The sequence below is a fragment of the Neovison vison genome, chromosome 9, assembly GCF_020171115.1.
Source record: "Neovison vison isolate M4711 chromosome 9, ASM_NN_V1, whole genome shotgun sequence".
Classification (NCBI taxonomy): Eukaryota; Metazoa; Chordata; class Mammalia; order Carnivora; family Mustelidae; genus Neogale; species Neogale vison.
The window spans coordinates 281,825-303,638 of record NC_058099.1 but is presented as its reverse complement, the minus strand read 5'-3'; the positions used below and the strand labels follow the sequence as shown (position 1 = coordinate 303,638).

Genomic DNA, 21,814 nt, shown 5'->3' with positions numbered 1-21,814 from the left:
CGCCCTGGGCCTGCCGAGCTCGCGGGCGGTGGCGACCCTCTCTCCGCTTCTCCTCAGGACGACACGGAGCCCTATTTCATTGGCATCTTCTGCTTTGAGGCGGGGATCAAGATCATAGCTCTGGGCTTTGTCTTCCACAAGGGCTCCTACCTGCGGAACGGCTGGAACGTCATGGACTTCGTGGTGGTTCTCACCGGGTAGGCGGCCGGGGCGGGCTGTGCCCTTGCGGGGGGGCTGGGGCTTGGGCAGCAGCGTCCACGCCGGGCCGTGGTGCATGCGAGGCAACGCGGGACGGCCAGCCCGTGTGGGCCGGGGCTGGTGCCCTGTGTGTGGTGATCTCGGCTGAAGGGCGGCCCCCCGGTTCCGCTCAGGTGTAGCCGCTCCCGAGCAGAGCCACGGGCAGGCTAGGCCCCGGGGCGTACTGGGGGCAGGGGCTCGAGGCTCTCCCGCGCGGCTCAGCGGGTTCCGGCCCGAGGAGCTCCAAGCATGCGCTCGGTGCCGCGCTCAACTGAGCTTGTCGGCCCGTTTCCTCGGTTCCCGGCTCTGGGCCGGTGCTCAGTCCGCGTGTCCTGCCCACCGCTTTCCTCCTCAAGTGGACCCTGGTCATGACCGCCTTGGGGTTCCCAAAGCCGCCCAGGAGGTCTAGAGGTTGACCTGGGGATGGGCTGGGGGCCGGGGTGCAGGCAGAACGCCCCCACCCTTCGGGGTCTCAGTCTCCGTGTCTGTCCGGCAGGCCCCTCCTCTGGCCAGCAGGCTGAGGGCCGGAGCTGAGGGCTTGCTGCTTCTGCGCTGGGCGCGGAGAGCGGGGGAGTGCTTGGGGAATTTGCTCCAGAGGACCTGTTTGCACAGCCCACGCCCCAGGGGCCCCAGCCCAGGCCAGGGACAGCAGTCTCTTCTTCCCTGAGGCCTCAGTGTCCCTGGAGAGGCTCAGCCCAGATCAGAGAGGAGGGAGCAGGCCCCGCTGTGGCCCAGAACCGTCCTTCCCAAGGAGGGGTGATCGTGCCCAGGGAAGATCACCGTCCTTGTGCTCCATCCTTGTGCTGTCTGCCCAGTGACCCCCTAACCTGCCTTGGTGTGGGTGAGAACACGTGCGGAGGTGGTTTGGGCAGAAGGCACAAGAGGGAGGAGGCGACCATGAGAGCCTGGGTATGGGGCTCAAGCTTCCCAGGCTCCCTGCAGGTGAGAAGACACAGACTCCGCTGAAGAGCCTCTGGGCTCCTGGGCCAGGCTCTCAGGGTGCCTGTCCTATCCCGGGGGTCCGCTTCCCTGTTTGCACAGTTGCTCATGGCTCGGCCCGAGTTCTGTGCTGGTGCCGGGCTGGCCTCCCACCTGGCGGGTGTCTCCTGGAGGGACGTCGGGCTTGTCCCCGACCCCTCCTGCCTTGTGCTTTCCCTCGGGGCCGAAGCCTGTGGCCCTCACCACCCTTTGGCCAGCACCAATGGGACGGGCATGTCTGAATTCCCGATGAATGGGTTTTATGCACAAGTCTCAGATTTCCATTCCACGTTTCAAGATGACTAAGAAGGGAGGGGAGTGGGGAGCCTTCTCCAGGGAGCTGTGGGGTTCCAGCAGCAGACACAGGGGCACTCCCTGTTCCCGGGCGGGTGTGGTGTCAGGGCGGCATTTACCAAAAGCCCCTGGGGCTTTGTGGAGACTGGCAGCCACCCACGTGCCCCCCTGCCATCCTCGAAGGGCAGGGCGCTCACCCCCCCTTCCATCCCCCACAGGCACTGGGGAGGGTGGCCAGGGGTGTCCTGCTGTTTACATCGCTCCCTCTCTTGAGGTATGAGTCCCTGAGGACAGGAACGGTGTCTTATTTTTCAGGGTGTCCCCAGAGCCTAGCTTGGGGCGGGTCCCCAGGAGAGGTCAGAGAGTGCCTGCTGAATTGACTAACGTGGCGGGTGTTTGGGGCTCGGCCCTGCCTCCCAGGAGGCAGTCTTTGATGCTGAGTGCTTGGGCTTCCGGGGACGGGGACAAGGCCGGGAGGCAGAGGAGCCCCCACTCACCCCGTGGCAGGACCCCTGGTCTTCCGATAAGCTCGTCCTGACGGGGCTCCAGAAAGCTGGCCCCTCAGTGAGGGCTGAGAGAGACCTCCTGTAGGGGAGAGCACCCCGGGGCTGCCCTCCTTGGCCTGTGACACGCCAGCGAAGAGAATGTGCCCATCTTCCTGGAGGCCCCAGGGAGAGGACCCCAGAGGTCCTGAGACCTTAATGCCGGCCCCTGACGCTGCTCTGGGAATCCCTCCATCTGACCTCATCTGGTTCCTCTCCCTGATCGCCCCTTACTTCTCTCCTGCCCTCTGTCGTCCACCCCCCCCCGCCCCCCGCCTCTCTGCCTCTCTGTCCCTCCTTCCCTCCTCCCCCACTTGCCTGGTCCTGTCTCCGTATTTCTGATCCTTTCTCTCTCCTTTGTCCTCTCTGTCTCTGGTTCTTTCCCTCTCAGTCTTTCTTGCTCACTTTCTCTTTTCGGCCTTGTTCTGTCTCTCTTCTGGGATACAGAGGCTCTACTCTCTGCGTCTACAGGAGGAGGGCCTGGTGTCCAGGCTTCTGTCTCTGCGCAGCGTCCCCAGAGGTGGCTGTAGGCCGGGAGGGGACCCCAGGTGGGGAGGGGCTCCCGTGTGGGCCTGGAGTCCGCAGGGGACCTGGGTGTGTGCGTGGGTGTCTGTGGTAGGAGGAGGCCCCTGGCCCGTCTCGGGGTGCATGCTAGTGGGGGTGGGGGGGCAGGGAGTTGCTGGATCCAGCCCCTCCCGAGCTGCCGTCCCCGCGTAGCCGTGGGAGGGGCATTACTTCTCATTACTTTGTTGTTTTTAATTAGGGTTTACTTAATTGGTGCTCAGAGGGCTGGAGGCCCATGGCGGGGAGGGGAGGGACTCTGGCTGAGAGGCCGCGTTGCTTGGTGAAGCCCAGCTTGTCCCTCGAGGCCCGCTGGGGTCCCGGTGCCCCTGAGGCTGGTGTGCGGGTCATGGGAGGAAACCCCAGGCTGAGACGGGGGCCCCACCCCTGCCTCAGGGAACCCTCTTTTCCTCAGATGCTCACCAGTAAACCAAGCCTGGGTTCAGCCTTGGCACTAGGGTCCCGGCATCTAGTCCTGGCTTCGTGGGAATGAGCTCAGGGGCTGTCCTGCCTACAATCTGTCCCCTGCCCTCTCGCCCAGGCATCTGTCACTGGAGCGACCCTCTTTTGAGGGCATCATTTGCTAACCACTCATCACTTATTTATGCAAAGTTTGCTGAGCCTCTGCTGGGTGCTGGGGACCCAGCGGTGGGCCGTGGTGGTGACACGGAGGCTGTCCTCTCCGGGGGAGACCGTGAACAAACCGTGCGTGCCACGTGGGGTGGGGATGTGCAGGCTGCAGGCGGGGACACAGAAGGCCAGGAGAGCCTGTGGATGAGGTTTGTCCTTTCGTGGGGGTTGGAAGGTCCCTCAGCAGAGGAGCAGGCATGAGGGGTGGGACTCAGGGAACTGGGAGGAGGGCGGAGGGGGAAGGTGCAGGAGGCCCCAGGGGCTGCTGGATGGTGCTGGGGTGCGGGGCTGGACCCGAGGGCTTGGTAGCCCCGGAGGATAGGAGGGGCCCTGACGGGACGGGGCTGGAGGATGGCCCCCAGGAAGCCCTCGGCCCCTCCCTAGTGTGGCACCCCCATCCCAGCCCACCTGTGTCTGACTCCTGGATGCTGTCCCCTGTCACTGTCTCCCCCTCCCAACCCCCTCGGAATCCCCACCCCCACCTGGTCCTGAGGGGTCAGTTCCAGCTGGCAGTCAGGGCAGGGGCAGGGTGAGGTCCCCGCAGACCCCAGGGACATCTTCCTGCTCCCAGAGAACCCACAGTCCCCAAGCCCTGAGTGTCCCTGCTCCCGTCATGGCCTCAGCCTGGTGCTTTCCTTCCTGGTCCTAGGGGACAGCAGAGAAATGTGTCCCAGCTCAGGCAGTTGGCTTCTCTAGGGGACATTTCCAACCACAGCTTCTCATTTTACTTCAAATTAAACTGGGATTTCTTTCCAGGACATGTAATTAGAGCTCAGAGTCCTGCCTCCCTGGACTGGGCCTCCTGTGGGAAGAAGAGGGGGGAAGCGGGCAGCACTGCGTAGGGAGGAGATTTGGTCCTGGGCCGCCCTTGGCCGCTGGGAAGCCCGCTGATTTGTTCGGTTGGGGTGTGGACAGGCCTGCGGTTCGGTTGGGGTGTGGACAGGCCTGTGTCCTGGTGCTGAGGAGGCCTGGCGGACAGCAGCGGGGAAGGGCTGAGAGAGTACTCTGGGGAGCCAGTCCAGAGGACACCTGCCCTGGGCCTGGAGGGTCCAGCAAGTATGGGCCATGGCAAGCTGTGTGTGTGTCCTACCGTGGGGACCAGGGAGCTGGGCCTCCCGGCGATGACAAGTGACTTCACACCTGCGTAAGGAGTGACCCTGTGTCTGGGTTTGAGATGACAGAAGACACCCTGTCCGAGTGCCCAGCAGCACTGGGTTTGGACCTGGGCTGCCCCACTGTGTGTGGGTGAGCTCTAGACTCAGGAGCAGGGTTCTGCTCAGCCATTAGAGTTAGCCCCGTATGGGGTCTTCCTCCTGTGACTGTGATCCTACTAGGGGGGTGTCTGTGCCTGCTCAGGTCTGGGAGCTGCTGCACGGGTGTCTGTGCCTGGTCAGGTCGGGGGCTGCTGGGGGGGTTTCTGTGCCTGGTTCGGTCAGGGGGCTGCTGGACTTTCTCTCCTCATTCCCACCTGATGCTAGAAATGACTTCCTCAGTGTGTAGTTGGGACAAGGGGAGGGGGGCTGAATTCTAACAAGTGGCCCATGGAGCAGCAGGGGGGCTGTCAGGACCAGTATTATTTGGGGCTGAAGTGTCCGTCCCTCCCGGCGGTGTCCATCGGTGGTTCAGAACAGATGTTCTGGGGGTTCGCAGGCCCACCTGGAGCTGTGGTGTTGTTGAGAGCCGTTCCCAGAGTGGGCTGGGGGGAGGGTGGGGCAGAGGGGCCCTGGGCCCAGCCCCCCAGGAGCTTCCCTCCAGGCAGTGGCCTCCTCCTGGCTCTGCTGGTCCCTGGGGACAGACCCGGGCCCCCGCTGGATTTTGTAACCTGAGGGAGGTGGGTAGGTGGGGATCCGGGCCTCCCTTGGCAGCACGGTCGCCTGCCCTGGTACCTAGAGAGGACCAGCCCCCTCCCCTCTGTGGACTGCCTCTCCGTGTCTCCTCTCCCCTAGTCCCCCTCCCCCTTCTTCCTATGTTTCAGAAAGCAGCCAGAGCCAGGCCCCTCCTGAGCACTGCCTGCAGAGCCCCCTACTCGTGCCTCATGTCCAGGGGCATGGCTGAGGAAGAGCCCTGTCCTTCAGCCCCCAGGGCTGGGTGATCCTGGGTGGGGCAGGGGATCCAGATTGCCCAGCCTCCAGGGCTGAGCTGGGCCATGGGCCCCTGACCCCAGGATTCAGGCTGTGGTCCTGGGGTGTCCTGAAAGTCGGCCGGGGCTAGGCATGCCTATGAGTGGTGGGGGTTGGGGGGGTGTCTCTGGGCAGGAGCCTCAGGTCAGTGTGCAGATGCTTGGGAGGGCTCTGTAAGCTTAGGGACAACTCTTCCTTGCCAGCTAGTCCAGCAGCCCGGAGGGAATGTAAGCTCAGGCCGCGTACCTGCAACCAGGGGCCCAGAGTAGAGAAGGAGCCCAGGCTCCGGAGCGGCCGACGACTTCCTGGGCAGCTGACGTCTGAGCTGGAAGAAGAGGCCCTTCTGGCTTCATTCCTAGTGAGCCTTGAAGCCTTGGGGGTCATACTCAGGGCACCCTGCCCCCAGGGCCCACCAAGAGGGAATGGAGGGGGGTGGATGGGCAGCCTGGAGGTATCAGTCCTGTTTTGGCTAGTGAGAGGGGGATGGGGTGCTGGATGGCAGCACCCATCTGGGAAGGGAGGGGACACAGCCAGGTTGGGGCTGGGCTAGGGACTGGGGTGTGCCCACTCCCCGGTCCCGCACGCGGTCTGCCTGGCACCCTGAGCTGTTGGGGGGCTTGGGGGGAGGCACTCAGCTGTCAAGGTTGCTCCCTGTCTTGGATCTGGGGCTGGTAGGCTGAAGAGGCATGGCCAGAGTTCTGAGATGCCAACATTTAAGAAGAAGGAGCTTTGGAGCGCTGGTGGTTAAGCGTCTGACTCTTGGTTTCACTTCTGGTCTTGATGTCAGGGTCAGGAGTTTAAGCCTCTCGGGCTCCACACTGGGCACGGAGCCTGCTTCAAACAAGAGAAGAGGGAGGAGGAGGAGGAACTCCACATGAAAATCCACATTTCTGTCTGGTTTGGGAGAGTCCCAGCAGCTTCTGTTCCCTTGGGTTCCTGCGGGTCTCCCCCTACTCTTGGGGTGGGGTCGCCTGAGCTGGTCTATGGCCTCCTCCCCAGGCTCAGCCCTCAGGCCTCTGGGAGCAGTGGTCCTGCCCACAGCGTCACCATCCTACCCACCTCCACGGACGTGGCTGGTGCACCTGCAGAGGCCACGGGAGGTCAGAGGCCATGGGAGGTTAGGCTCATGGCCGGTGAGGGCGGGGACCTGCCCTCCCGGCTGGTGGCAGAGCCCAGGCCTGGACTCTCCCTCCCTCCCACCCCCATCTCACATGGTGAGCTCAGAGCTGCAAATTCACACAGAGGTGAGAAGGGTTGCTAATGGTTGCTAATGTCTTGTTCCTGGGCCTGGAGCCAGGGGCCACGGAGTCTGATGGAGGGACATGTTCAACAGCTGTGCTCCCCGACCCTACCTGGCTCCTGGGCCCTTCTTGGGCTGTGTCCATGGAGGGACCCCGGGGATGTGCAGGGCTGGGCTCTTCAGGACACTGGGCCTCCCTTCCCGGCCTGGGCCAGCCCCCCACCCCCATCTGCAGTCAGACGGACCCAGACCTCTGTGGTTCCCAGCCGGCCCCTGGGCCTCCTGCCGCTCTCCCTGTAGCCCCTCACTGCTGCCCCACTTCGCTCCTCCGTTCCCCAGTTCTGGGTCTCAGCCGCCTCCCTGGGGAGGGCACTCTAGGGGCTCCCAGCATGCAGGCCAATGGCACTCTCTCCCCCGAGAACAAGAGCCTGTGTCCGGTCCCCTGTCCTGGCTGCGGGGTGGGGGGCCCTTGTGGCCTCTGGCCGTCTCCCACCCTCTCCTCCACCCTTTGGCCTCTCCGTCCTTCTCTTGCCCCAAGAGGCTCCCTGCCCAGGGCTCTGTGACAAAGCCATCTCTCCACACACAGCTGCGTTCCCGCGAAGGGCTGTGTGCTCGTCCGCTCGGGCTGCCCTAACGGATCCCAGACACCTGCTGAGGCTGGAGGTCCGAGGCCGGGTGCAGACAAGGCTGGCTCTGGTCAGCGCTGTCTTCCCAGCTCGCGGCAGCTGACCTCTCACTGAGTCCTTGTGCAGAGCGAGGTCTCTGGTGTCTCTTCCTATTCTTACAGGACAGTCCTACAGAACTAGGACCCACCTTAGGACCTTATCTAACCTTTTTACCTTCAAATATAGTCAGGTGAGGGATTAGGGCTTCCACACAGGAATTTGGTGGCAGGAGGACATAATGGAGCCTACAGCAGACTATGCTCAGACCCCAGGCTCCCCTGGACAAGCCTCTGTTCCCATCGCCACTGCGTCCCGTTCCGAATGTGCTCGCCCGGTGCTGTGGGGCTGAAACCCAGCTGGAAGAGCAGGAGCCCCAGTGACCCCCGCGGGCACAGGGCAGCTTTGTGACTGATGCCAGGCGCCTGTCTGCTGTGGCTGGTGTCTGTGGCCGAGCACTGTCCTGCCCGCTCTTCCTGCTGTGGGCCCTTTCTCCTCCCTCTGCCCTACCAAAGCCCCAGCCCAGCAGGACCCAGGAGCACTGAGTGCTGGGTCAAGGCAGGAGCTCCCCAACCTGGCCCCCGGGCAGGGGGTGGGGGTGGATTCTGCTGATGTGGTGGGAGGTAGAAGGTCCCCTGGGTGTGCCATAGCCTCCTGTGGGGGCGGGGGGGGGGGACCACTGAGGAGACTCCACGTGTCCCGTCCCCCCCACCCCCCAGGCCTCTGGTTCTGAGAAGGCAGTGATAGGGAGGGGACGGCCTCGGGATGGGCAGGAAGTCAGCGTTTTTTTGTTTCCGTCACCTGGTCAGTCCAGGGACCTACGTGTCCACTGATTCACAGTCGGAGACCCAGAAGCCCAGCTGGCCCTGCTCCCCTCCAGCCTGGTCCTCCGCTCCTGGTCTCTCTCCTTGAGTCTGGAGTCCCTTCTACAGGGGCATTTCCTCCTTGGGGACCCGGGCAGTACAGGGTTGGTGGTCACAGAGACCTCCAGACCTGTCCCCAGTGCCAGAAGGCAGAGGGAGCCTGGCTGGCTCCTGAGACATGAGTCCCTAAACACTGTTTGGTGAGGTTCCCTGCAGGCTGTTCCTACAGCCGTCCTGAGCCAGAGGCCACCATCAGCACCTCCATTTAAGGAATGGAGTGTTTTACCTTGAGCTCCAGGTGGATTCCCCACGTACAGAGACAGTGACTGAGGCCCAGAGCCGCACCCGGCCCCCCACTGGCCTCCGTTCGCGCCCCCTCCAGCCCGTCGGCAGTCACTCATCCGTCCTTTGTGTCCATGGTTTTGTATTTTTAAGGACAGTATAAAAATGGACTCGTGTCCTTTGGGGTCGGCCGTCGGCTCCGAGGCTGACGTGGGGGATCTGCAGGGCACACTCTGTTGCCCAGCGAGGCTGCCCTATGGCCCCAGCAGCTCGCCTGGCCCCCACCTGCTAGGGGACACGGGTTGTTTGCAGGTTTGGAGAGAACACAAATGAGTTGCTGTGCACTTTGCACCGGGTGTCCTCTGGGACGAGTACCGAAGAGCACAGCTGCCCAGCTGTTCCCAGAGGCTGTCTCCCCACTTCCACATTCCCAGCGGCACTGCGCGCGGTCGCTGCTCCGGGCCTCGCGGCGAGTGCTGTCACTCCTCTTGTTTTGGCCGTTCTGGTAGATGTGCGGTGAGGTCTCCCCGCTTTCAGCTTGTGTTTTCCCCCGGCTGTGGTGTCGGACGGCTTTCCCGCGCTTCCGTACCCCCCGTGTGTCCGCACAGCCCGGCTCGCTCTCGGCCGGTGTGATGCTGGCCCGTTGCAAGTCTTTTCTCCTGGTCTGTAGCTTATGCCTTCATCCTTCTAGAAGGGACTTTTGCAGAGCAGAAGGGTCCGTGTGAACGACGTCCAGCTTCTCTGAGCCTGGACGGCACCTGTGGTCTGGAGTCCCGCTCTTCCGCAGCGTTCAGTCCTGAAGGTTTTCTCTCCCACAAGTTTGACTGATGGATCACTTTGAAGTCCATGACCCGTTCCGAGTTATTTTTTTTTTTAAAGTTTTTATTTATTTATTTGAGAGAAAGAGAATGAGAGAGAGAGAGCATCAGAGGGGGGAAGTTCAGAGGGAGAAGCAGACTCTCCGCTGAGCAGGGAGCCTGACACGGGACTCGATCCCGGGACTCCAGGATCATGACCTGAGCTGGAGGCAGTTGCTCAACCAGCTAAGCCCTCAAGATGTCCCTTGAGATGATTTTTGTATCAGGTTTGAGGAGGAGGCTGAGGTAATTTTTTCTCTTCCTGCTTGCTCTGGAACAATTTGTTGAAAAGCCTGTATCTCCTGCGATGACTTTTTTTTTCTACTTCTGTCAAGAATAATCTGGGCATATCTGAGTGGGTGTGTTTTGGGATTCTCTCTTCTGTCCCACTGGTGTGTCCGTCTCCCCACCAGGCTTGCGCTGTCTTGATTACTGTGGCCACGTAAGTCTTCAAATCACACAGACTCATGCCCCCTACTTTCTTTTGTCCCCCCAAATTGTTTAAACTGTTCTAGTTTCTTTCTTTCCTATGAATTTTGGGGTAATCTTGTTGGTACGTGCATAGACCCTGACGGGAGTTTATTGGAGAGCAGGGACATCTCTATTCTGTTGTCTTCCAGTCCGAGGGAGGGCTGTCTCAGCCTGCATGCACCTCGTTCGACTTCTGTCCTCAGCATTTTGCAGTTTTCAGGGTTTGGGGCCTGCACATGTTTCCTCAGAGTTACAGCGAAGCCCTCCTGTCCGTTTGCTTGAGGATAAATGCTGCCGCGCCGTGTTTTTACCTTCGGTGTCTCCGTGTCCATCGTTGGTTTCTACAAAGATAGTCGATTTGTATATGTTTGTCTTTAATTCTGCCACCATGCTGAACTCACTCGTTCTGGGAGATATTTTCTTTCTTTTTGAGATTTTTTGGAGTTTTCTATGTGGACAAATACGTCATTTGTAAGCAGGGACCGTTTCGTTTCTTTGGTTCCAATCTCACGCCTTCTCTCTCCTCTTCTTGCCTGACGGCCCGACGGGCGGCGGGAGCAAGCAGTCCGTGTCCGGCTCTCGTCTCGGGAGGAGACGCCCGGCCTCCGCCATCAGCTTGCTCTGGGCTCTGTCCGTGCCTGTTTTTAAGGGGAGGCACTAGCTCCTGAGAAACCGTGTCGCGAGTCAGGGTCCCTTTCGTCACACGTTCTTTCCGCGTCGGCGTGAACGCGGCTTCATCGCGGTGACGGGTTTGCGTTTTGAGCCGCTGTCCTCCACGGAATGAACACGGTCGTGGCTTCGGCTTCGTTGCCACGTCCCGCGGACCCCCCGCGCTGCGGGTTTGTGGGGGTCCGCGCCGCTGTGCCCGCGAGCGTTGTCGGGCGGGAGCCGCTCCGGGCGTGGCTCCGCGTCGCTCGGGTCCGCGCGGGCTGCGGATCTGGACCGTCCTGCCCCCTGACGTGAGCGGAGCTGCTCCCCTCGCCACCCAATTTTCTGGAAACCGTTGTGTAGGAACGCTGTGAATTCCTGAAATACTTGGTAGAATTCTGCACTGAGTCCAGCTGGGCCTGGAGATTCCTTTCTGGGGCTTGTGGGAGTTGCTGGGTCTGGATTCAGCTCCCTTCACGGGTCTTGGAAGCATGTGGCTCACATGGGACGCCCTGTGGCACTTTGTGCCTTTCGGGGCGGTGGTCCCTGTGGTCTACACAGTCCGACTCCGTGTGTGGATGCGGCCCCTGGGACAGCCTCCCTCAGGCCTCCTCGTGTCTCCTCTGTCTTTCCTAGTCGGGCTCGCTAGATGTCGTCCATTTTATGATCTTTTCGGAGAAACAGCTCTTAGTTTCGTTGTGCTTTTGTTCCTTTCTCTCTCTTTTTTCAGTTTCATCTCGTTCTCTCGTTATGGTCTGTTTGCTGTGGGCTTACTTTCCTTTCCTTTTCCTCAGTTCTTGTGGTGAGAGCTTGAGACCCTGACGCTCCGACCGTGCGCCGTCATGGGGTCAGTCGGCCCCTGCCCTGCTTCGGCGCCGTGCAGACCCGTTGCGGGTTTCCGCCTCGCTCGCCCGGGCTCCGAGAACATTCTGTGCGGTGCTGACTGCGGTGTGCGGGTCTGCGTGTGCCGCGGCCGGGCCGGGCTCTCTCTCCGCACGACCCGGGCCCTCCGGACCGCATGTCCCGCCGTGGCTTCGCAGAGCCACGCTCCCGGGCCCTGCACGGGGTGGGGTCCCGAGCACGCGAGGTGCTCCCCCCCCGTCCCCCGGCGTCCCCGCCGGGCCTCGGTCCCCTTGTTCCCTGCAGGGTCGCCATGGGGCTGCGCTCCGGCTGGGTCGCCCGCAGCGGGACTCTTCTCTGTCTGGTTTCCTGCGGTCCTGCCTGCTCTTCTTTGATTACTGTCCACACAGTGTCTCTTTTTCGGTCTTTCTGCTTTCAGCTCGTCCGTCCCATTCTAGGTGAAGTGACTTTCCTACAGACAACACAGTTGGGTCATGTCTGATTGTTCATTTGGTTTACGACAATTCTGTGCAGAACGATTGTCAGTGTGTTAGGATTAAGTTCCTTGTTGTATTTTTTGTTTCTGTTTGACCTCTCTCTTTTTTTTTTTTAATAAAAAATTTTATTTATTTATTTGACAGACAGAGATCACAAGTAGGCAGAGAGGCAGGCAGAGAGAGAGAGGAGGAAGCAGGCTTCCTGCCGAGCAGAGAGCCCGATGCGGGGCTCGATCCCAGGACTCTGGGATCATGACCTGAGCTGAAGGCAGCGGCTTAACACACTGAGCCACCCAGGCGCCCCTTGACCTCTCTTTTTTATGTCTCATTTTTTTCTTGCCTTCTCCCGGGTTACTGACACAGATTTTGGAACCCCACTGTAACTAATCTGCATATTTTGAGTGCATCTTTTCGATGGGTTTTTAGTGGTTTTTCTAAGTGTTGCATAGTCTACGTTACTTACCAGTCTGTTGATGTCATTTTACTAGTTCAAGCCAAACATAGGAATTTTCCCCTGCTTGTAATATAATTCTCTTAAATATCTCCTCTGCTTCTGTTTGAAGATTTTTATTTACTTTATGTATATAAAGAGAGAGCGAGCGAGAGAGAGTGGGGTGGGGCAGGGGCAGAGTGAGGGGGGCTCTCAAGTGGAATCCATGCCTGATGCAGAGCCCAGTGTGGGGATCGATCCCGTGACCCCGAGATCAGGATCTGAGCCAAAGCCGAAACTCAGATGCTCAGCCAGGCGTCCCATCCCCTGCTTGTGTTAGAAGTGCATCAGGATATGCCGTGACTTCTGCTTCAACCGTCAAACGTAACCGAGAAAACTCAGAGAAAGAACGAAATTGTGTGGTTTTTACCCCGTCTTAATTCTTTGCATCGGCCCTCCTTCTTGATGGGCAGTGATCCCTTGTTTCCATCACGTTCTTTGTGACTAGAGCACTTTTTTCGTCTTTCTTTCCTAGGCATGCTAGTGACAGATTCTGTTAATATTTCTTCATCCAACAGTGTCCTGATTTCTTTATTCCTGAAAGATATTTTTGTTGGGTTTTGCTGTCTGGGTCGACACTTCTTTATCTTCAGCACCGGAAAATACTGTGTGCTTCCTTCTGTCCGGGTTCCTGAGGAGAAACCTTGTGCTTTGAATTGTTTCCCCTGACAGATAAGGCAGTCTGTTTCTCTGGCTATTTTCAGGAGTAGATCTATACACGTATGTATGTGGGTATTATTTATTTATGTTAAATGTATAAATAAAGTGCACATACATCATTTTATTATGAAAGTTTTCAGAGAACAGTTGGGAGCAATGTGTGCACATGCTCCCAAAATTCAGTAAAAGTTGATGTTGCAACTTTTATTCTTTCTGTATTATATATTTCGCTAGGCATTTGAAAGATGTAGGCAAAAAAATAAAAATACAATAAAAAATAATTAGAAGATGTAGGTGTTATAAAGCTCCATCTCTAATATTCCAAGAATAAGGACTCTGGCTGATTCAAGAACAGTAACAACAGCCTCACAAAAGAGTCCCATTACCTACCATTGAGTCCATCCCATTTTCAAATTTCTGGTGTCATAATTTGGTTTTCAGAAGTTTGTGATGTATCTTGTCGCTATCTTTCAGTTTATCTTATTTGGAATTCATGCAACTTCTTGAATCTGTAGGTTTAAGCCTCTTGCCGAATTCGAAAGTTTTCAGTCTTACGTTGTTATAATTACATGCCTTTCTAGCCCTACCTTCCTTCCCGTTCCTTCCAGGAATGTGATATATTAATATATCCCGTAGGTCTTTGCGGTTCCCTCTTCTCTCCCTCCTCCTCCTCTCCCTTCACAGCTTCTTCCTCCTCATCTTCCTCTTCCTCCATCTTCTCTCCCTCCTCCTCCTCCTTCTCTCCTGTTTGGCCTGTTCTGGTATTGAGCTCATCCTCTTAGCTTTTCATTTTGGTTATTGTATTTTTCAGTTGTAATTTTTTAAAAAGATTTATGATTCTAGAGAGAGAGTGCACATGGGAGGGGAGGGGCAGAGGCAGAGGGAGAGGGAGAATCTCAGGCAGATTCACTGCTGAGCTTGGAGCCTGACATGGGGCTCCATTTCCTTACTGTGAGATCATGACCTGAGCTGAAAACAAGAGTCTCATGGTTAATAGACTGCACCATCCAGGTGCCCCTCGTATAAAATTTTTATAGGATTCTTTTTCGTATCTTTGATTTTGTTGATACTTTGTGTCTTTTTGTTTGTTTGTTTGTTTCAAGCATGTCCGCTGTGTTTGTGGAGGCGGGTTTATCATAACGGCTTCAGTGTCTTTGTCTGGTCTTTCCAGGATCTGTTCGATCTCCATGTTGGCATCCACGGATTGTTTCTTTTCATTCAGTTTGAGATCTTCCCGGTTTCTTGTTGGGTGATTTTTTTTTTTAATAATTATCTTTTTTTTTTTAAAGATTTTATTTATGTATTTGACAGAGATCACAAGGAGGCAGAGAGGCAGGCAGAGAGAGAGAGGAGAAAGCAGGCTCCCCGCTGAGCAGAGAGCCCGATGCGGGACTCGATCCCAGGACCCTGAGATCATGACCTGAGCCGAAGGCAGAGGCTCAACCCACTTAGCCATCCAGGTGCCCCTGTTGGATGAGTTTTGACTGAAACCTGGACATTTCTTCCCTAGTTTCTGAGACGGGATTTCATCTAACCCTGTTTGAGCTGGGTCTCTGACCCTTAACAGTCACTGATACTGGTCACTTGAAGGCCTCCCTTCCCAGGGTGTCCATGGCTGCTGTGACTGTCCTAGGTCATGGTGATGTCACTGACTGGGCTTTGCTGCACCTCACCGAAGCAGTAGGCCTCTTCTGAGCTGCACAGCTCAAGAACAAGATGCCCACCTGAGAGGCCACCTTCTGCCAGGGCAGGTCGGGGTGGCAAGGGTCAGGGAGGTCAGCTGAGGGGCCCTATAGCACATCCCTGCAAGGGTCACTTGCTGTACCCTTGGGAGGTTGGGGCTGGTAGCCCTTGCCGTCTGCTCTGCAGGGTCCCTGCTTGTCCCGTAGCCCATTGAGGAGAAGTGACGGGAGAAGGGCCACATGTGTCTGGACTCTTCTGTGCTTTAGGCAGAGACTCTGACCCTTCTTGCATGGAGGGCTGACCCCAGCACGTGTCGGCGTGTGTCACTGTGAGGCATGAGGTCCTGGCTAGTGTCCCAGCCCCACATCTTTGTGGCTGTGAGCCTGGACACTTGCATGTGTCTCTGAACTGCAGTTTCTTCCTCTAAGATGGGGGTCATGCTGCTGACCTCTGCATGGCCCTGGCACCCAGTAGACAGCCCACAGGTTTCTGTTGGAATGACGTGTGAGTGCCGTCTGCTGCCAGCTGGGTTCTCCAGGGTGGAGGCTCACACGTGCCGGGCCCAGCCCTTCTTTATCCCAGCCCGTGGCTGCCTGGGTCTGGGGCAGTCTCAGAGCCTCTGGTGCAGGGGAGGTGGGCCTGGGAGGCCCTGGGCTGGGAGTGGGCTGGGAGGCTGAGGGGCTACTGAGGCCTCTTTGGCCAAGACCCACAGGCTGTCTCCATGGCAACCACCAGCAGCCTCCTGGGCAAGAGCCAGCACCTGGAAAGTCCGTGACGAAGCAGTTCCTGGAGACGGTGCCATCTCTGTCATGCGTCCGCCAGCTCAGCGCTGGGGTCCCTGGGCCGGAGTCGGGACTGTGGGCCTGGCTGGCTTGGCAGCTACCCGGCGGGTCCTGGCCTGGAGACCCCCCGAGCTCCCCGGTGTGAGCTGAGGCAGGGGCATGTCGGCGTGGACGCTTCTCCCAGTGGAGAGCTTCCGGTCCCGCCTGGAGCCACTTGCCTCGCTGGGCCTCAGCGAGGTCCACGGTGGTTCTTGGGAGGCTGGAGCCGGCCCTTCCGCCGCTGGTGGTGCTGATACGGTTGGGCACGTCCTGCAAGCGCTCTGTCACGGCAGCCTCACCAGGGACCCTCACGCTGTTCTTGTCCTGTCGCAGACACGCAGGGTCTTCCCGAAGTCTGGCAGCCCGGAGGAGGCGGGCTCGGCCTGGAACCCTGGCTCTGGTGGCTAGTGGCTTGGACTCCTCCAGGTGGACCCTGCTGAATCCAGGGCGCCCGTGTCGGGGTGGAGGGGGCGGCCGCAGCACCCCTGGCCTCGGCAGGGCCCGGCCTTCCCGGAGGGGCTGAGTGGTGCCCCTGAAATGCTGCCTGGCTCAGGCCCTGGCCGGGACGGGGCCTTCGCTCAGCTCAGCACCACTGCTGGATGGCAGCATCCGAGGGGGCGCGCAGGCCCCTGCACTCCAGACCCTTCCGGCTGCGGGTTGTCTGCACTGAGGTTTCCAGAAGTCCAGGGGGTGTCTGTGGCTACTGTGCTGGGTCAGCAGCATGGACTGAGGCTGGCCGGGGCCACCGGACACTAGTGGTCACCCTATCTTTGCTCCCTTTGCTGGGCTTGATGGGACAGGAGTCTCAGAGCGGCCCGCTTGGCCTGGGGCTGGACAGAGGACACCCTCTACCGTCATCAAACAGCATGACAGTTGTCCCCCTCCTAAGGGACCATTGTGAGAATTCAGGGAGCTTTGCATGCTCCCAGCAGGGCAGAATCCCCCAGACTGTCATCACCAGCCTTGTGGTCCTGGCCGTGATGGCGTCCCCAAACAGAACAGAACACGGGCTGATAAGGTTGGGGGCTGTGCGACCACAACAGATCTGTGGTTCCCCCCAGGCTCAGCATGGACGTCCTGAAGGGCTGGCACAGGCGGCAGGGGCAGGAGGACGTAGGGTGCGAGCGCGGGAGGGGCAGGCGAGGTGTAAGCCCCAAGATGTGGGTTAGGGTTTAGATTGGGATTATGTCTGGGGACATTGGTGGCTTCTCTGTCATGCCACATCCTCTCAGACACATAGCCATTGTGGCTTCCTGGTCGCCTCTGGCAGTTCTCGGCATTTTCGGAAATGGGTGGCCTCGTGAGGTGTGGCTGGGTTGGGTCAGGCCTCAGACGCTGGCTCCGGCTCGGGTGTGAGCCCAGAGACTATGCACAGACTGCTGTGGGGAGGCAGGGAGACCTCAGCTGGGACCCCGGGGTCAGGGGGGACGTAGTGAGTTCCTGCATGGGGCTCAGGGACCGAGGCCAAGGCTGCAGCTGTGGGAGTCATGCCCCCTGAGGCCACAATGCCTCGGGGAGTACCCCCTCCTCCTGGGTGCCAGGGCAAGAGCGGGTCTCCTCAGGGGACTGTGGATACAACCCGGTGCATTTACCCCCTTCTACTTGCCGTGCAGAAGGGGACCTGGGCCTGGGAGTTGGGCGACAGTCGCCATCGGGGGCTTCTATGTGCTCTAGGGCTCAAATCCTCATGTGTCAGCGACACTTGAATCATAGTTCACATAAAAAAACTTGTATTTTATCTCTTTCTTTTCCTAGAGCAGCATGCTGAGGTAAAATTCACATACCACGACGTTCATTTTTTACAACGTGTAATTCAGTGGCTTTTCGCGTGGCCGTAGGGTGCTACAGCCGTGACCACAACTTAATCTGAGAACATTTCCATCAGCTTCCCAAAGAGACCTGCCTGTCTGCCTTCCCTCTCCCCTCCAGCCCCTGGCCCCCTCTGGTCCCCTTTCTGTCCCTGGATTTGTCTGCTCTGGACAGATGTGGTCAGACACGATGTGGCCCTTTGTGTCTGGTGTCTTTCCTGTCAACACGCGTCAGTCACGTTCCCCGAAGTTGTTACCCTTTGCATGGCCGCCCCGTGTCCTGTTCACTGTGGTATTGGTGTTGTGTTGCGTTTCTCTGTTGCCGAGTGTGGACATGTCCCGTCTGGGTTCCCCAGCAGATGCCGCGATGCCTCGGTGCAGTATTCCAACGGGACTCGCTCACAGAGTGGCCTGGTGAAAAGTGTTTAAACACGATGTGCATTTCATTTTGCCAAGTTGTTTTCCAACCAAATGGGAAGCGTCGTTTACAATTCCCGCTGGTTCTGTTCCAATCCTGAGAGTCACCCACCCCCCGCCTGCCGCCACCACGGGATGTGACGTTTCTAAAGCTCGTGTTAATTTATTGGGTGTAAAGCTGTCTCGCGGCCGCCTTACCTTTCAGTTTCCAATACTGGTGATTTTGGGTATGTTCGCACATTACTAAATTGTGTCTGTTTTACGACTCTTGGATCCTTGGCCATTTCGTTTTGGAAATTTCAGTGCTGCTCCAGGAGCACATTCGAGCGCGCACTCCTGCCAGGCGCCCGGCTAGGTGTGGAGCTGGAAGGAGGCACTGGCTGGTCCTGGAGGGGAGGAGAGCCGACACCCCACCCCCACCTCCCTCCCTGGCTCACGTCACCACCTCGCTTTCCAGGATTTTTCTAGAGCCCAAGACTTCGGGAAGGGAAGGCACCAAGAAATTCTTGCAGAATTCAGGGATGCATGCTCTAACTACATTTCTGTTACTGTTCGTGTAACGTCTGTAATTAAAGTAACTCAACGTTACTATTATTCTGTATTTCCTAATTTCAGTGAAGGACATTTTTCTTTTCTCAATAAGTAAAAAGACATTGACTTTCTTGCTTGAAAATGTGGATATAGGAAAGAGTAAAAACAGTGGCTCACAGGCTGTCCTGAGATGTTACTGCTGCTAATATCTTGCAATATTTTTTTCCAAGCTTTTTCTGTGCATAGGTCTTAAAAATACACAATTGGGACCGTGTGTCGGGGATGCGGAGGGCACCCTGCTCCCACCACAGTCCGCCGCCCTCATGGGGACCTCGTGTAGACGGGCCTCGGCCACACTCTCTTGTCGGACATGTCCTTTATTTCCCATTTTGCTTTTATAGATAAGACCCCAAAACACGCGCGCATCTTCACCCCACCTTGGACTCCTTCTGAGGCACAAGGCCTCAAAGGTGGATGGTGGTGTATTTCCTCTGTCCATCAGGCTCGAACGTGGCTCAGTTTCCTGTTGTTTGGTTGCGCCTCTCTTGCCAGACCCCTCGTGCCTCTGTGCAGAGCAGGCTCTATGTCCGTGTTCTGATTTGAACCCTCTTGGCCCTTGCTCTGTGCATCGGCGTGTGGTCCGGTTGCTGAGCTCAAGGAAGCCTCTCGTATCTCATTAAACAAGTCCTTTACTCTTGGCTTTTCTTTTCTGAAGTTTTTCTGAGCCTTTCTTCAATTTTTTTGCCTTTTTAGTTTTCCAGATAAATTCCGAGGTTGATTTGTTGTAGTTTAAAAAATTCCTTTTGGAACAGCTTCAATTCTTGAGAATCTCTAAGTTGATTTCTGGAGAGAGAGTCAAATTCTAAACACGTGTGCTTCATCTGTCTGTCCAGGGTTGCAGTAAATCTCACCTTTATTCAGTGCTCCCCCTTTTTGTAAATAAGACGCGGTGGTTGTCTTGGTGGAGGTCACTCACACTTTCCAGTTGCTTCTAAGTGGCTCCTCTTCACTGATGCCAGTGACGGAGGTGTTGGGTGTCACAGTACCTCCAAGCAGGGGCGTCTGGGTTCCTTTAGCTCGAAAACCTGTGTTCTCATCACGCTGCTGGGCCCCGGTGCCCCCGGCGGCTTTTGTCTTTCCCACGGGGCCTCCGGCCAGCACTGGCTGTTTCTCCGCCTCCGTGCAGCACACTTGCAGGCGGCTGTTCCGTGCGCTTCTCTGTCATTGCTTCTGGTCTCACTTTGCTGTCCTCTCCCTTGAAGGCCCCAGGCTGTTTTCTGTCCTCTGCAGAAGCTGAAGTTAGGGGTCCTCGCAAGCCTGCAGGGGGCTGTTCACGCTGATGCGGTTGGCCAGCGGGCCTCCAAACCGAGTGACCTCAGGGCTGCCCACGGGGCTTCTCACAGCCCCGGTCATGGCCCCCATCCCCCGGCCCCAGGACCGGCTCCTCATCCCATCCCAGGCGAGGTGGCTGCTGCGGTCCTGGGATGGCCCGTGTGCGGGGCTGCTCCGACCCGCTGCTGGGAGTTTTGTCGTTGCTTTTGGAAAGAATCGTTTTATCTACTCATTTCCTTACTCGTTTGTCGTGTTCTCGTGTGTTTGCTGGAACTCTCCAGTAAGATGAAGTGAGAACAATGGTGGGGATTCTTTTTCACTGTCTGATCTGAAAGGAAATCCCCGGTAAATGTTGGTTTGTCGGTGCTCTTAAGAATGGATTTTGAGGGCGCTGGGGGCGCGGTGAGGCGACTGCCTTCAGCTCAGGTCACGATCCTGGAGTCCGCGGATCGAGCCCCACGTCAGGCTCCCAGCGTCATGGGGAGTCTGCTTCTCCCTCTGACCTGCTCCCCTCTTGTGCTCTCTTCCTCTCCCTCTCTCAAATAAATAAATAACGACGAGGCCCCGGGCGCCCCTCACACCCCGGCCTTCCCCTGTGGAGCGGCGGGCGCTTCCCTCGGAGAAAGAGGCGCTGCCGTGAGCGTTGATCCTGCTGCGGACGCTCCCTCGGTCGGGCCCCTCGTGACCTGCGGCCGTGAGGCCGGCGCGCGTGTGCGCATGTCCCGACTTGCACCGCGCGTGTCCGTCACGGCGTGTGCGCTCGTGCCCGCGTGCGCGTCATCACGTCACAACTCGTGCTTCCGCCCCTTTGCGACGGGCGGGCTCGCCTGATGCCCGCGCCACGGCCGGAGCCGCCTGACCTCACGCGGGATCCTGTCGCGGGGCGCTCGCGCGCGCCGTTGCTTCCCCGCGTCAGCGTGTCCGGTTCGCGCCCCGCCGTGCCAGGCTCGCGGCTGCTCCGCGCCCGCCACGCGCCCTCCCCGGCGGCCGTCCCGGTGGCCGTGAGGTGCCGCCTCAGCGCCGGTGGCCGTGAGGTGCCGCCTCAGCGCCGCGCCGGCCCGCGCGCCCCCTGAGCATCTCTTCATGTATGTTTTCGCCGTTCGCGTGTCTTTTTTTCCTTAAGAAATAGTCATTCGCCCATTTTTGGATTCAGTTCTTGTTGTTGAGCTGTGTGCTCTGGGTACCACGCTCTTCCCAGATGAAGGATTTGCGCGTGTTTTCTCCCGCTCTGTAGTGGTCTCGCACCCTCTCCAGACGGCCCTCGGATGCGCGAAGTCTCGCATTTTGGTGCAGGGCCGTGTGTTTTTCCTTTACTGCCCCCGCTCTCGGTGGCACAGCCGCCCAGTCATCGCCACATCGGTGCCGCGAGGGTTGTCTCCTGCCCCCCCGCAGGTCAGGGTCCCAGGTCGGGGTCCCAGGTCGGGGTCCCAGGTCGGGGTCCCAGGTCGGGGTCTTCCGCTGGGAGAAGCGAAGCCCCGCGCCGAGCCGCGTCCCTACGAACCCGAGGTCCCGCCGGTTGTTTCACGGGGCTCTTCCCGTCTCCCGCCCGGGCTGGTCAGAAGACCGTCGTCTCCGCGTGGGGCGGTGTCGCGCTCCGGGGACCGAGGTGAGGGCCGGTTTCTGATCACTGCTCCCTTCTGTGGGTCTGTCCGTCCTGACGCCGAGGTCACGCTGTTTGGTTCCTGTAGGTTCGCAGGAACTTTGGAAATCAGAAGCTGGGAGCCTTTGAGTTTTGTTCTTTTTCAAGATTGTTTCGTTTATTTGGGGTTCTTTGAGATTCCATGTGAATTTCAGGAGGAATTTTTCTATTTCTGCAGAAAATGTCATCGCAGTTTAGGTAGGTGGGGATTACATGGACTCTGTAGTTCGCTTGGCGCCGCGTGGACACGAAGGTTTCCAGCTCAAGACGCGGGGTGTCTACGTTTGCGGAGTGTTCTTTAATTTCCTGCAGGAGACTTAATTTCCTTCACCTCCTTGGTTAATTTTATCCCCAAGTTTTTCACTCTTTCTTGATACTATTGTAAATGAATTAAAAATTTTTCCTTTTTTGTTTATTCATTGCAAGTGTATAGAATACAATTTTTTTTCCCCTAAAGATTTTCTTTATTTCACAGAGACACAGCAAGAGAGGAAACACAAGCCGGGGGGAGGGGGGGAAGGCGGGGGCGGGGGCGCAGTGGGTGGGGGGGAGGGGCAGTGGGTGGGAGAGGGAGACACAGGCTTCCCGGGAGCCTGATGCCAGACGTGATCCCAGGACCCCGAGGTCATGACCGGAGCTGAAGGCAGACACCTTACCTACCAAGCCACCCAGGTGCCCCAAAACACAATCTATTTTTGAATATTTATTTGG

The 21,814-nt window shown here is 58.1% G+C and overlaps 1 protein-coding gene across 8 annotated transcripts in view; it reads left to right on the top strand.

Annotated features, from left to right (window-relative positions):
• The window catches only part of CACNA1B (calcium voltage-gated channel subunit alpha1 B), a 176,193-nt gene that overhangs the window by 4,855 nt on the left and 149,524 nt on the right, over positions 1 to 21,814 (top strand). For 7 of the 8 annotated variants that reach the window (XM_044264402.1, XM_044264399.1, XM_044264401.1 and 4 more), the window contains exon 3: positions 58 to 197. The exons of the other annotated variant lie outside the window; for it this stretch is intronic. In XM_044264402.1, the coding sequence (XP_044120337.1) occupies positions 58 to 197 (140 nt within the window). The remainder of the gene's footprint in view (positions 1 to 57; positions 198 to 21,814) is intronic. 8 annotated transcript variants of the gene reach the window in all.